A 15,751-nucleotide genomic window follows, 5' to 3' on the forward strand; every position below is an offset into this window, starting at 1 on the left:
GATTATTAAGCCTTAAAGCAGAAGACTAAAGGACTAAAAGACTAAAGGACTAAAAGACTAAAGGAAAGACAGAACAAAACTGTGTGTGTGCGGGCACGGTGTGTGTGTGGCCTCAGAGAGCAAGCAGAAAGAGGACCAGTGAAGGACAGGAGCTGCAAAAGCAGCATGTTTCACCTGCAGTGACTTATCTGCTAATAGAACTATTTCATTATAGCATGGATCCTCAGCAGGCTGGGAAGGCAGCATTTTGAGCATTTAGTAAGGTTTGGATCTGATGTTCCTAAGATCTCTTTGACAGAAGTTTTGGGTTTTGCTTCATAATGAGTGGTAACCAGGGGCCACTGGTGATCTTTGTTGGTCCATCAGGCTGTGCCTGTATAGTCATGCCCTCGGGCTCTTCAGATTGTGCGGCTGAGGCGGGGCGGTGCAGAGGAAGGAGGCTGCTTGCTGTATGGTCAGTGGTCCCCAAGCAGTTTTCCAGAACTTTCTTTTGTAGCAGATTTGTTCATTCATTCGTTAATACTCACTGCTAGAGACTGCTTAAACTCTATCTAAAATAAATTGCTGGATTCTGGGAGTTTTGTGACATTTGCTATGTTAGCTGCTCATTGTAGGGTAAGGGAATTAGAGAAGGCGAGGTTCGGAAAAAGAACGAGACCGGCACTTTACAGCAACAGATCACCTTTAATGAGGTGAGAAGGGGCAGCAGTCAGATTAGTGAGCACTAATCCAAGAAAAGAGTAAGTATATATAGGCATATAGGTGGAAATCTACTGTCTTAAGGAGGCCTGTTCTTCTCCAAGGTTGTTCAGGTTAGTTATCTCTTAAATGGCTGGGGCAAGGAATTCTGGAGATTGGCCAGAGGCTGGGACCGGCTGGGAGCTTGGCATAATCAACCTTAAGGTCCATTTTTTTCTTGGGGTGAGAGAGTTCTTTGTTTTGCATAGAATGGTGGGGAGCACGGGGGGGGGGGGGCAGTTTTAACTCCAGGCTATTTTTAGCCGTGTAACTTTCCTTCACTGGGGTCTTTGCTTTGTTACTGTCATTTGGCTTTGTTATGTGTAATCAGAGTGGTTGAACAGGTTACCACCTTGCATCCTGAACTGGAGGACAAGGCACCTTCACTGTACAACTGGCTCAATGGTATAAACTCAGGTGGGAATGGTAATCACTCTGATATGTGACTATTTTTAAATATTATCCAGTGGCAAACTTCTGGACTAAAAGATCTAAATGCCTTCCTTTAACATGGCTGGTGATGCTGTTACAGGCCCTTTTCTGTTAGACAAATTTCCTTTCTATGTTTCTTACCTCTTCTCACGTTCTATCCCCTACCAGGACCTTCTAGCACCCCCAATACCCTCAACTCTAATTCTTTCCTCTCCTATACTCAGCAGCACCTCTTTCTCTTCCCCAGTTGAGTTTTATCTATTTTCTGACTTTCTCTTTGAATCGCCTTTCTCACAATGTAGTGTCCTCTTATGTGTCCCCTGATCTGTCGGAAGCAGAAATGTTTCATTATTTGGGTGGAAATTTGGTTTGTACTCAAAAGAAAAACACTGTTTCCGCTATATTAAAAACAACTTTCAGCTGGTTGCAAAGGGAACTGATGAGGTTTGCATGCATGTTCATATTCAGTTCCCCTTTGTGGCCAGTGAGACTTGAAAAACACTGGAACACACAGGGTCAGCTCTTGTGCAGACTGATTATAGAGTTCCAAATATATGTGGCAAGTGGTGAGAGGAGTCAGCTAAATAAGTAAATGAGGGTCTCATGCTCTGTCAGCTGGCATTTGTGATCCTGCAAATAACTAAACCTCCAGTAATAAGTACAACCTAGCATGGTGGAGAGAACGCTATGAGAGGGGTCAGCTAGACTAATCATCTTTCTATATCCTTTTAGGCTCTAGTATTGGAGATATCCGGGGCTTCCCCCATGGTTCAGATGGTAAAGAATCTGCCAGCAATGCAGGAGACAGGGGTTCGATCCCTGGGTTGGGAAACCCCCTGGAGCAGGGTGTGGCAACCCACTCCAGTATTCTTGTCTGGAGAATCCCATGGACAGAAGAGCCTGATGGGCTATAGTCCATAGGGTCGCAAAGAGTCAGACACGGCTGAAGTAACTTAGCAGGCAGGCAGGCATTGGAGATATCATGTCCACTTTACTTTACTGATTCCTAAGATGTTGATGCTCACTCTTGCCATCTCCTGCTTGACCATGTCTAATTTACCTTGATTCATGTATATAACATTCCAGGTTCCTATGCAGTATTATTCCCTAAAGTCCATTGGACTTTACTTTAACCACCAGACACAGCCACAAATGAACGTTGTTTCTGCTTTGGCCCAGCCGCTTCATTCTTTCTGGGAGCTTTTAGTAATTGCCCTCCACTCTTAGGATCCACTTCTTACAATCAGGTTAGCAGAAACAGACTTTTCCTCTAGTTTTACGGAAAAGCTAGATTAGTTCTAGAAATAGAAAGGGGCTATTTACAGAGGATAAAAAGTACAAAGGAAAGAGTATGGATACTTTCAATACACCTCTTCATAGAAGAAATGAGCAAAAGAAAATGACAGCTCAGACTGAAGCAAGGCACAGTGGGTATGTCTTTGCAAAGTAAAGTTTTCTTTTTGGATGTTATCCAAGAAACGATGGACTCAGAGGTACGCATACTATATTAATCCTTAAGGAAGAGCCACTGTATTGTACTTTGAGGGAAAAAATATAAAAATCTAGTTAGAACGTTGCTGTTGCAAGTGCATTAAAGAAAAAATGGTAGATTAAAATTCTCTGCAGCTCTTCCCACCCAGAAGTGGAGTCTTTGCCCATCTCTTGAGTCTGAGCAGGTACTGTGACTTGCTTTGACCAATAAAATGTAGCGGACATTGTATGGCATCTGAGCAAAGCCTTAAGAGGCCTCGCAGATTCCAGTTTCGTGCTCCTGGAACCCCGAGACCACCACAGGGTAAATAAACCCAGGATAAAAAATTACATGGAGAGAGATACTTAGCCTGTACCACCATCTCAGCTGAGGCTCCAGACATGAGTGAGGCCATCGTGGACCACTGAGGCTCAGATGAGCTACCTGATAACGAAGAAGCTGCATGAATGACCCCAGAACAAATTGCAGGATTGAGAGTGAACCAATGGTTGTTGTCAGAAGTCACCAAGTCTAGGCGTGGTTTGGTATGTAGCAGTAGATAAATGATGCACATAACATTAAAAGTATGTATGCCATTAGACAACAAATATAGTAATTTCATTGACAAAAAAGACAATGCCTTGAATTATTTTGCTTAAAAGCTGTGTGTGTGTGTGTATCTGGGTATGAAAGAGACAGGGAGAGAAATTTATTTTCCAAACCACTGAAGAGGGGATTGGAAGGGCTATTGAAGATTTAGTAATGAACAATGTGTTGACAGAGATAAAAACAAGCATATGCTGCGTGATGAGGCAACTGGTTAGGTGATCTCTTAAGAGGAAGGGATCTACAGAGTTTGTTAAGTAGACAGGAAGAAGTGACTACAGGGGAGGGTCAAGGTAATTTCTCCTCTGCTTTCTTCATTGGGTAAAAGACCTTTTAAATGACATCGGTTAATAACATGACGTGACATGCTGTTTTCATTACAAGCCTTTTAGTATTATTTGAGTTTACAAAACTATGTCCATGAATTGCTATGACTAAAAAAAAGTTAAGAAAAGCTACAGATATGAGAAAAACTTTCATATAAAATGTCAGACTTTCTTTCTACCACTACGGTAATTGTAGTTGTGAATGACTTTACGAAGGTAACGCTTGTGGTAATCACTAGTATAAAGCAAAACAAAATCTCCAAAGGACATAGCCTATTAAAGATAGATGAGTGTCAATGGGTTTTCAGCTTAAGGACAGAAATCCATTGTCCTTACAATGACTTTTATCTTACCATGTTTAAAGTGTTTTCCAGCTACGAAAATAAAGAAGCTTATCATTTTCTCAGAGCTTAAAAAAAACCCTAAACTTTTAAATTGTTCTAATTTTCTAGTTAGAAGATAGTGCAAAGCAGGGAGTTATACTTCAACCTTCAACAGTAAAAGAGGTTTAACTAGGGCTGGTAGTAGATTGCCCTCTACTGGTCAAAGCATCACCAAAGAAATGATTCTCTACAGACTTTTTCTGGGTTAAAATTTAGGGCGGAGAGGGAGGTGGGAGGGGGGATCGGGATGGGGAATACATGTAAATCCATGGCTGATTCATGTCAATGTATGACAAAAACCACTACAATATTGTAAAGTAATTAGCCTCCAACTAATAAAAATAAATGGGAAAAAAAATTTAACTGTGGTTGCTTCTTTTCAATTTTTTCTACCAAATACTTCCGGCGATATGGAATTCCAGAGAACTTATATTTCCTGCCTTCAATATTTATGTGTAGGTTTATTAAAACAATACATTTTAGACTGGCTTTTGATGGAGGAAGAACAAGACACTACATTGTAATATTAGAAACTATACCATACATAGTACAATTTGAGAAATATCTAATGAAACACCAACACTTGCTTAGAGTGATACCTTCAAATGACTACTTCAAGTCTAATATATCTCTGCCAGTCAAAACATTATGAAGACACAACCACCAATATAAGAAATGATTCAGACAAGGATCACCAATGAATGCTAAAATCCACTGGGTAAAATGGGGAAAAATATATTTAGAGAGTCTCAAAATATGACACTCTCAGATTACTTATCAATTGCAAAGGGCAAAAGCACCAGTATAACGGAGAGTTGGCAGCAATTAATAAATGTCCAGATTGAAACCTGATACAGTTTTGGTCACCAGGGATATTTGGTCACCTTTACCTAAACAGTCCAGATTCTGGTAGCAGTGAAGAATATGGGATCTGAAGTCACACCACCAGTGACTTCAGTAATAGCCCTACAATATACCAGTTGTAGTACCATCAACAAGTTATTTATCTTCTATGGACCTAAGTCTCCTCACCTAGGAAATGACAGTAATAATGGTACCCATCTCAGAGATACTTTAATTAAATATAGCATAAAAATTAAATGAATTAGTATAGATAAAAGCACTTCAGTGGTTATCATTTGTTATTATTTTAAATTTCCTAAAAGTGGTTCTCAGGAAAGCTTGTTACTGCAATACTTGGGGCTCTTAATAAGAGAAAATAAATATAGACACTAATAGGTATAGGATGTAAGACCTTAGATACTCAACTCTTACTCATCTTCCTTTGACATCTTTTTTCCCCTTGAATAAAGATAGTGATACAGAGCAGCAGACTTACCCTCCAGACAATCTTATCTAGAAATTCCAAAGAAGTGACTGGTAATAAAATGGCCAGGAAATGGTCTTTGGATGAAAGTGGCAATGATGAGGGTTCTGGGCACTGATACATGATGCCTTTTTAACTCCCTAAATCTCACTGCAAGTCATAATCCAAGTCACTAGGGTATAGGTGTACATATATATTTTATACCTGTGACAATAAAATGGCCTAAATTATTTTAAGAATTCTATCATCCAATATTCCATTTTCAGAAATTTTAGTCTACTTTTGGCTTGTCAAAGAACTTGAAAACAAAAAGGTAGGTAGGTTCTGAAGCATGATACGAACAAAATTGACTGACTCAAAGATGCTGAAATTCAAAATTTGACTGTCCTCAAAAATATCTTTGCCTCATCTAATCCAATGCTGAAATTTCCCTCTCCCTAAAATCTGCTAATTTCCCATCTGCTTTCCAACTGCCCCCTCTGTGGAGATTCTAGTTCTAATGACTGCCACCATGTTTTGATGGTGTGCATTTCTAGAAGACAATGTACCCAGTACATTCAAGCGTATCTGGAAAGACAAAAGCCAAAGGTAAAGTATAGTGAAACTCTGGCAGTTCCATTTTATTTTTTGTCATTAGAGCTTTCTTACAAAAGAAAAGAAAGAAAGTGAAGTCGCTCAGTCGTGTCCCACTCTTTGCAACCCCATGGACTGTAACCTACCAGGTTCCTGTGTCCATGGGATTTTCCAGGCAAGAGTACTGGAGTGGGTTGCCATTTCCTTCTCCAGAGGTAATCACTTTTCTGTGCTATTATACATTTCCACACTTTGGACTATAATTTCTGCTGTTTTTTTTTTAAACAGTTCTTGAGGGAAATACTCCTAAGCCAGCTTGTAGCAGCAAGTAGAGGATCTTCACACCCTGATTAAGGGTGAGACGGCCATGATTACAGCTGCTCATGGTAGATGGTGAGGCCTGAGCACAGTGCAACTGGAGACAGAGACAGGGCTGTGGTCAGACACCACATCCTGAAGAGAGCAGGGACCTCAGAGAGCCTTGAACAAACCACAGCTTTGAGTAACAGGTCTCTGTTTCACTCCTCCTAAAGGTAACTGCTGGCTCGGGTGTGCGGTGAACTGGATAAAGGCTTCCACTGCCCCCTCACCCCACTCCCCCTTAAAGAAATAATTACCTTTTGAATGTGAAGTTCTAATGTGGACCACATAAGGCATAAGTCTTCTCTTACTGCACACCAGCCTCCCAATGCCCTGAGCTTCTGAGTCATCAGAGACAGGGCTTTAAAGACCCACTGTTGCCATTTTAGAAGACACTAACTGGTAGGTCAAAATAACTGTCTAGTTTAAGCACAATGGTGCAGGTATGACTGAGCTGTCTTGTGTCCTCTGGGTTCTGGCTCTGAGGCAAGTTGAAAAGGGACCCTGTCCTAATCCCAGTGATCCGCCAGGAAAGCTCTTATATACCCCTGCTGAATACAGCTCACTGTGGATTGTCAAACTGCATTGGAGCATGCCTGCCCTTTGAACATCTAACATCTCAAAAGCAGGAAACTTCGTACATGGCAGGACTTACACTCTGGGGAATTACTCTAATACCTCAAGGAGTAAATCATAAGGGTCAGAGCAGAACACTGAGGAAGCCAGTATTTGGCAGAGAATATAGGAAGTAATTAGAATGGTTAGGCAAGAGCATTTAGACTTGGAAACAGAAGCAGAACTTTGAAGAAGAGAAGCATGGGAAAGATGAATGAGAACCAAAGAAAACTATAGGTGACCTAAATGAGAAAAGTCCAAGGGGCCACTTTGACAGAGAACTTGCAGTTCTGGACATTTCTGCCTAAGTTATATTTCTGGTAATTCTCTGACATCCACACCTTTTACCAATTGCATGCATACTGCCCAGTGTCTTAGAAAAATATAAATAAAAATTTCCTTCTATTTCAATTAGGGAACTCAAAATCACTAAAATCATAAAGACTATACTGATATTGATGGAATAAAAATTAGCTTAATGAAGTCCAAAGTTTTCCAAGAAAGAATAAAATGGACTTGAGTTCTCCCAGTCAATTCTGCTACCTCAGAGCCTAGAAACCCTGTCTATGAATAAAAGTATTGAAAACTTGACTCTAGTTTACTTACCCTTATTGACTCTAGAGAAAAACCAGTAATTGCTGCTAAGGTAGAGGGTGAGGTTGGAAAAAAAAAACACAAAAACCCCAAACATGTGCCTTAAAGTAAATTTATTAGTTGTGCCACCTTGGGCATGTTATACTTCTTCAGTGACCTCCACACACTACTGGAAACACAGCAAGAACGCCAATAAACATTTGTGAAATGAATTGCACTGTTTAAGAAAACTACAGAGCATTAAAAAAAATCAAAATAGAGGAAGAAAAGGTGAAAATTACACCTATCCAGGCATTTTTGCCAGATAAATTATGTCATCTGACTACCATTTTAAGCAATACTTCTGACTCTTCCTTGGTTCAATGGTTGATTGCCATCTGTGGTAGCCAGCATCCAAGATGGCTTCCAACAACCACCACCTCCTGATATTTATACCTCCCACACTGAATCACTGCTGGCTTTAGGCGACCAACAGAATACTGCAGAAGCGATGGTGTTGACTTTAGAAGCTAGATTTTTTAAAAAAAGGTATTGAAACTATGGCCTTGTTCTCTTCAATTACTTGCTCTGTGAGGACAGATGGCTACACGACCTTGGGCAACTTATGTGACTTTTCTGAGGTTCAGTTTTCCTCAACTATAAAATGAAGATACTTATTTCATAGTATTTATTTCACAGAGTAATGTGAAGACTAAATAAGACATGCATGTAAAGCATTTAACTGGATGCCTGGCACATAACAGGCTTTCATTAAATGAGGCTAATACTAGTGGTGGTGGTGATAGAAGCTGAAGTAGCAACAATTGACTGGATGTGAGACGTGAAGGAAAGAGAGGAATCAGGATGATTCCTAGGTTTTTAGCTTGAATAGCTGAAGAAGTGATGGTGTCATCTACTGAGTTTGGGGACAATGGAAGATAAGTTGTAGAGAGTAAGGACATTTTTTTTTCTTGGACCAAAGGTGCTTAACCCTCAAAAAGGTAATACTAAAATTATCTTTCAATCACTTGTAAATAGGATTCCTTTTACATTTTTTCTTCTCTAAATTATTTCAAACTGTTTTCTAAAAATTTTATTTATTAATTGGTAGAAAATTGCTTTACAATTTTGCGTTGCTTTCTGCCGTACAACAATGCAAATCAGTCTATATATATCCCTTCCTTCCCTCTCTCTATCCTACCCTTCTAGGTCATCACGGAGTGCCAGGCTGGGCTCCCTGTGTTATTTAGCAACTTCCCACTATTTCACACATGATAGTGTATGTATGTCAAAACTACTTTCTTAATTTGTCCCACACTCCCCCTCTGCGTCTACAAGTCCATTCTCTACTAGGTTCATCAGTACCACTTTTCTAGATTTCATATATATGTGTTAATATACGATACTTGTTTTTCTCTTTCTGACTTACTTCACTCTGTAAAAGAGCCTCTAGGTTCATCCACCTCACTACAACTGGCACACATTCATTCCTTTTTATGGCCGAATAATATTCCATTGTATAAATTTACCACAATTTCTTTATCCATTCATCTGTTGATGGACATCTAGACTATTTTTTGTTCTAAATAATTTCTTCCTGGAACACGAAAAATTGCTGAAATAAAAATGATAGGAATTCCCGAGGCCAGATTATTCTGCAATCAATGCCCATGTACCCCCAGATGAGTCACTGTTCTTAATTAAATGATGGCAAGCATTGCAAAGATGAATAACAGCAGAACAAAATCCAGACATTCAGGTAGTCCTCATTACTATTTTAAAGAGAAATATTAGCAAGCATTAGGGTGAATTTATCTAATCCACAAGAAATAAGATGAGCATGACAGGTTATGAGAAATGGCAAAGTATATTTCTTAATTTTAAATGAAGATTGTTACAGATAACTGAAGTGCTTGAGCCTGATGAAATCAGATTGCTGTTCCCATCCTCAGACTCCCACTTGTTTAACTATGGTACTTAGCATTCATTTAGTTAATAGTCAATAGACTGATGAAACAGTCCTATACATCAAGTTGGTTTCACAGTTCTTTATATTGTAATATAACTATTGATTTTATTTGAGGCATATTTGGTCTTCAGTTCTGGCACTTTTCAGGATTTCCCAAATTCATAATGAAATGCTCCAAACAATGTACTGCTTTTAAATCTGAATGGAGGCAGCAGAGGACAACCTGAAGTAGAATGGGTTAGTCTACTGGGGAAACGGCAACCTATGCCAGTATTCTTGCTGGGATAATCCCATGGCCAGAGGAGCCTGGTGGGCTTCGGTCCATGGGGTCGCAAAGAGTTGGACATGACATAGCAACTGAGTGCGCGCGCACACACACACACACACACACACACACACACACACACCCCAAGATGAGACCAAAACCTTTGAGTGTAGTCTGTGCTTACAGTGTACTACTCTGGGCCTCACTTCTTTATCCCCCAGTTCTATGATATTTGATTCCAGTAACCTCCTACAAGGAAAACAACTTTGAATTCTGCTTCCCTTTATTCACTATAAAGCTGAGTTGCAAATAAGCCACCCACAAATGATTTTACAGATAAGTTTGTACCAATATTTTAGAGGGTTACTATGGAATGGTTCCCTCTACCACTGTATTTTTATAAAAGTAACTAGTCACGGGGACTAAACCTTTGAACTTAACTTCTGCCAAGCATGCTAATGAAGCTAAGTGAGGTGTAACCGGTTCATGAAATAATAATAAGGAAGCACAGTATATATATTGTCCACCAACTTCCTCCCACTATAGAAATAGAGAAATGAGCTTTTTTTTTTGAGAAGGTAGTTGCTACATTCACCATAACTATCGAATTTCTTCAATACTGTGTTTAATTTCCTTTCTTCCCACTGTAGTTGGTGTCATGCAAGAATCTATTCTCCCTGAGTAAAACTGAAAGATAATGGAAGACTGATGATCAGAGAATTATAAATCTGAAATTGAGCATCACCATCCTGAACAACAGAGCCTTGGCTGGCATAAACTACTGCTACAGGTAAGACTGATCACTCAGTTTGAGCTTAAAAGTTAACTCTTTATAGAAAAACTCTTAACAGGATTAAAATGTTTACATTTTAAAACTGATCACTAAGAAAGGTCAGCATATTAATTATGTAGGTAACCGTTAGTAGCTAAAGTTAGAATTGTAGACGTCTTTCATTTGTCAAATTAGCAGAGGTACAATGTGTTACAGGACTGATTCAAGACAGGCATTCTGCTGAGTGGAACGCAGACTTGCACACATTTTCTAAAGAGCCATTCTGTATATATAACATGTGATTGTTATTTGATTTCTTAAGCCTTATGGTTTCTACATTTTAGAAGATTATCTAGCCGTTTTATAATCAAACTTTACTTTTAAAGGAGAGGTACATAGTAGATACAAGCTTGATGTTTGGCAAGCTAAAGATGGTCAACTAGTTGTTGTTTGTTATACTGAAGGTTCCTCTAGAGTCTCAAGGTCATCCATCCTATAAAGCTAGCCTCTGTGAAGGTCTTTTTACCTCTCCTCTGTTCTGAAGCATCTGCTAGGATAAAATAGAAAAGCAAGGCAATGGTAATGAATAAGATGATGACAGATACTCTATGTGGTGGTCTAGCTTTTTTTTTTAAAAAAGAATACTATCCATTAATACAAAAGCACCACCTTTATAGATTTTAGTATACAACGCATTATCTATACAAGGCAGTAGCTAGTGTTTTTCTTTTTTTTTTTTTCATTTTTTTTTCCATTTATTTTTATTAGTTGGAGGCTAATTACTTTATAACATTGCAGTGGTTTTTGTCATACAATGAAATGAATTAGCCATGGATTTACATGTATAGTGTTTTTCTTTAACATCATCACAAAAGGAAGTTTCATTCCTTATGTAATATAAACAACCACTTTGATCAGATAATTTTTTTCCTTAAGAAATAAACTGGCTAATTTCACTCTCTGATTTTTAAATCAATTCCCATTTGCCAGGCTGTACTGGACTCAGATAAAAACTCACTCTGAAGCATATGCATCATTTTCTAAATAAAAATTGCAAAGCAACAAAATTACATGATAGACACTGGTAGACATTAAGGGTCTTAGTACTTGAACCTAGAGATACTCAAGCTTTCAAGCCTTTGAGTGAAGATTGGTTTAAAAAGTAATTTCAAAATTACAGTGGTATATTTTGGGAAAAATCCCTACTTTTAATCTAAGATGCAAAAAATATAATCTGATTCTGAAAAGGGGTAAAGAGTAAAATATTCCTGAGGGGCTAGGAGCATATAGGAATCTCAGAAGGCACCGTACAGCAAAAAAAATTTGTGGTTATCAAAAGAGAGAATGAGAAGAAGAAAACTGAGTATCCTTATTCTAGATTATAAGAGTGGAGAATGTGGTACTTAGAAATGTATGGTGAAAAATACGGAGAACTGAAGCACATTCTGAAAGGAGCTCATGGTTTTTATTTGACCAGAATCCAAAACCTTTTCTTATTTCCAACTAAAAGAAAGATAAAGGAATGAGAAAAATATGAAAAGGAGTCTGTATGTGTACCTTTTGAAGTAAGAGACATTTAAAAACAAGACATTAAAAAGGCCAAATCATACCTGCATTTATACTGTGGTTAAAGTATCTTCTAAAAAACAAAAAAACAAAACACTTCTCTGAAAAACCAAGGTACTAAGTTACACACAAAGACACATGAGGGCGCTCTAATCAACAAGCAATAGCAACTACAGTTTGATTCACAATTTTAAACTAAATTTTTACTAAAGTATGATAGATGAGCATTAAATACCTGAAATAAGAAATTACTGATGACATCCGGTAAGGACCCTGGTATCCTGGTGTCTATCCTTGGTCACTACATTTTTCTTCTGTTTAATTCAAGATCTTGCCTGAATGTTGATACAGAATTAACTTTACTTTTGAAATATGAAAAGAGACTCTTCTAATAGTATTGGATTAGAGAGAAGCTCTTTAATTTAGCCATGAAAATATACCATTTTAAAAAGTATTTATGGACAATTAAGGAGGTAATTTGGAGAAGGAAATGGCAACCCACTCCAGTATTCTTGCCTAGGGAATCCCATGGACAGAGGGGCCTAGTGGGCTGCTGTCCATAGGGTCACACAGTCGGACACGACTGAAGTGACTTAGCATGCATGCATGCATTGGAAAAGGAAACGGCAGCACACTCCAGTATTCTTGCCTGGAGAATCCCAGGGACAGAGAAGCCTGGTGGACTGCCATCTATGGGGTAGCAAAGAGTTGGACACGACTAAAGCGACTTAGCAGCAGCAGTAGCAAGGTGGTAATTAAAAATTGGTCTTCTGTTAACATGACCACAAAATACTTTTGCAACAGTTTCCTTTGGCCAGTTAAGTATTGCTTGCATGTGCCTTAAAATTCTAAAAATTACCTTCCTAGGCCAAAATCAATTGTCTTTTACAAACTACCTTAAATCTAGTATAAGAATTACACATTTCTCTAGTATAAAAGAATAAATCTCAGGCATTTAACTATTTCTATCAAATTTTATTCTTTAGACAAAGGCACCATCCACAATAATCAACTTCCTGCTTTTATTTCAATTGGACAATCGTGATTAGAAAAGGTGAGAAGCCATCTATACTTTCCCTTTCCATCCACTATATTTATGTTACTATTTTAGCCAATGCTTAAAAAAACTATTCAGTTTAAATGCCATTTGTAATTTTAATATTAAATATCTGCAACTCTGTTCTAGCTCCTGTGGCAAAATTCAAGGAAATCTGATATAAATGAGTAACAACTCAACATGTATTCAACCATCCAAGATCTCTTACATGGCTTTACCGATCATTTATACCTTCCTTTGTATCATTGGTCTGTTTGGAAATTCTCTCTCCCAGTGGATATTTTTAACAAAAATAGCTAAGAAAACATCAACACACATCTACCTAGCACATCTTGTGACTGCAAACTTACTTGTGTGCACTGCCATGCCTTTCATGGGTATCTATTTCCTGAAAGGTTTTCAGTGGGAATATCATTCTTCACAATGCAGGGTGGTCAATTTTTTGGGAACTCTATCCATGCATGTAAGTATGTTTGTCAGCCTCTTAATTTTAAGCTGGATTGCCATAAGCCGCTATGCTACCTTAATGAAAAAGGATTCCACACAAGAGACCACTTCGTGCTACGAGAAAGTATTTTACGGCCACTTACTGAAAAAATTTCGCCAGCCCAACTTTGCTAGAAAACTATGTGTTTACATATGGATAGTTGTTCTAGGCATAATTATTCCAATTATCATATACTACTCGGTTGAAGAGGCTACAAAAGGGAAAGAGACGAAGTGCTATAATTTACAGATGGAACTAGGAGCTGAGATCTCTCAGACTGCAGGCCTCATTGGAACCACATTCATTGGGTTTTCATTTTTAGTTGTCCTAACATCATACTACTCTTTTGTCAACCATCTGAGAAAAATAAGGACTTGTACATCCATTACAGAGAAAGATCTGACTTACAGCTCTGTGAAAAGGCACCTTTTGGTCATTCAGATTCTACTAATAGTTTGCTTCCTTCCATACAGTATTTTTAAACCCATTTTTTTTGTTGTATACCGAAGATTGGACTGTCAGCAACTGAATCACTTAATTGAAATAAAAAACATCCTCACCTGCCTTGCATCAGCCAGAAGCAGCACAGACCCCATTATATTTCTTTTTTTAGATAAAACATTCAAGAAGACACTATACAGTCTCTTTACAAAACCTGATGCACCCCATCTGCAACCCTCTGATTGATTTCTGAATGGAAAATACCACCAAACAGAAAAGTGTTCATATGACCCTACTGGGGCCCCTAAACGACGGGTTTAACAGGTCATAGCTTCGTTGATAATGGGCACTAAGAAAGCTTCTTTGGTTTTTAAAAACAAAATCAACCAACCAACAAACATAAAACTCACTTTATGGAGATGGCAGAGACTTACAGAGGCAAAAGACAAGTATACTGCAAGGAGGCCACCACATATGAAACCACCAGATGATTTTCTGTTTAAACTCAACCATGGATGCTTCTACGCAAAGCACAATAATTCAAAACTATAGGATAAAGCAGCAAATGGTTTATGACTTTCCTACTTTCTAGTAATTAGACTACAATGTATGGGTAATGTATTGTTGTTTAAAATGAGTAAAAGAAAGAAGTGAATAAGAAATTTTCTCATTTAAGTCCTATCTAAGTGTATGAATAACTCACTGTAAAAAATCTAAGGTCTTATAAACACATTATTTATTTGGTATTATCTGGTCCATGATCCTGGGAGAAGCAATATTCATTGATTCCAGTATTTATTAAGTAGATGTTATTTATAAATACGCTTAAATATTTGGATTAGGCTTTGTCAAAATAATTGACAAAATAATTGACAAAATGTCATTATATGGTCTTCACATTTTGTTGATTTTCCTCTGTATTCAATATAAATAATGTTATTAATGACAAACAGTATCTAGCATGTAAATGTGTTCAATTAATTTTTGTGAAATAAATGAATGAATGATAGGCAGTATAAAAGTATCACCATTTTGAGACTGGTCTCTGGAGTTAAGAGTGCCTAGATTCAATCCTAGTTCCAACTCTTATTTAGCTGGACAATCTTAGGGAAATCACCCTCTGTAAGTGTTAATTTCTTCATTCGTAGAACAGAAAAATGCTATGTAATTCATAGGTACTATTATTAAGCCAGATGATGTTACTACTATGAGTAGCTCTCATTTACTAAGCATGTGCGATATGCCAGGCACTCTGCTTACAGGTTTCACATCTATTATTTTAATCATCACAACCCTGATGTATGCCAATTAACTGATGAAAACACTGAAGTGCATAGTTAAATAAGTCATCTAAAATTTTCTCCAATATCTACCTAAATATTTAAAGAATAAGCCTTTCTTTATGGTCATTTCTTTCTTAGATGTAATCTTATAAGACAAATGATGATGGCTATATTCTGTATTATATACAATATAATTAAAAATAAAAAAGAATGTGTGTTTATCTTCCTAAAGAGACCATAAGCAACTTTGGAGCTTTAGTCTATTTCCTATTTCTGCTCCTATGGTACTTGCAATTGCTCGGATAAGAACCAAACATAAACAGCTGAACAAAATTGAAGCTGAATAAACCTGAACTGTAACCTGCTACTCCATTAGACACTGCTTAAAGACTCATTTATTCCCTACATGGTAATTTCTTCAGTGCTCAAAAAGAAGTTTAAAGTTAGTTCAAAGTCAGTTCACATAGCACTCCTAAGCCTTTCATCTCATAGCATGTTTCATTCCAG

The 15,751-nt window shown here is 37.8% G+C and overlaps 2 protein-coding genes across 17 annotated transcripts in view; one reads left to right on the forward strand and one right to left on the reverse strand.

Moving 5' to 3' along the window:
- Positions 1–15,751, reverse strand: part of CASK (calcium/calmodulin dependent serine protein kinase) — a 378,632-nt gene that overhangs the window by 163,170 nt on the left and 199,711 nt on the right. The window lies entirely within an intron of this gene.
- On the forward strand, positions 10,154–15,619 carry GPR82 (G protein-coupled receptor 82). Its single transcript, XM_020887151.2, has 3 exons — positions 10,154–10,428; positions 12,963–13,030; positions 13,163–15,619. The coding sequence occupies exon 3, from the start codon at positions 13,197–13,199 to the stop codon at positions 14,205–14,207; it is 1,011 nt and encodes a 336-aa protein (XP_020742810.1). The 5' UTR covers positions 10,154–10,428; positions 12,963–13,030; positions 13,163–13,196; the 3' UTR covers positions 14,208–15,619.

This window comes from Odocoileus virginianus, chromosome X, assembly GCF_023699985.2.
Source record: "Odocoileus virginianus isolate 20LAN1187 ecotype Illinois chromosome X, Ovbor_1.2, whole genome shotgun sequence".
NCBI lineage: Eukaryota > Metazoa > Chordata > Mammalia > Artiodactyla > Cervidae > Odocoileus > Odocoileus virginianus.

What these genes read in the sequence shown, in the direction of transcription:
- GPR82 (XM_020887151.2), top strand. Translation starts at nt 13,197, where the DNA reads ATGAGTAACAACTCAACATGTATTCAACCATCCAAGATCTCTTACATG.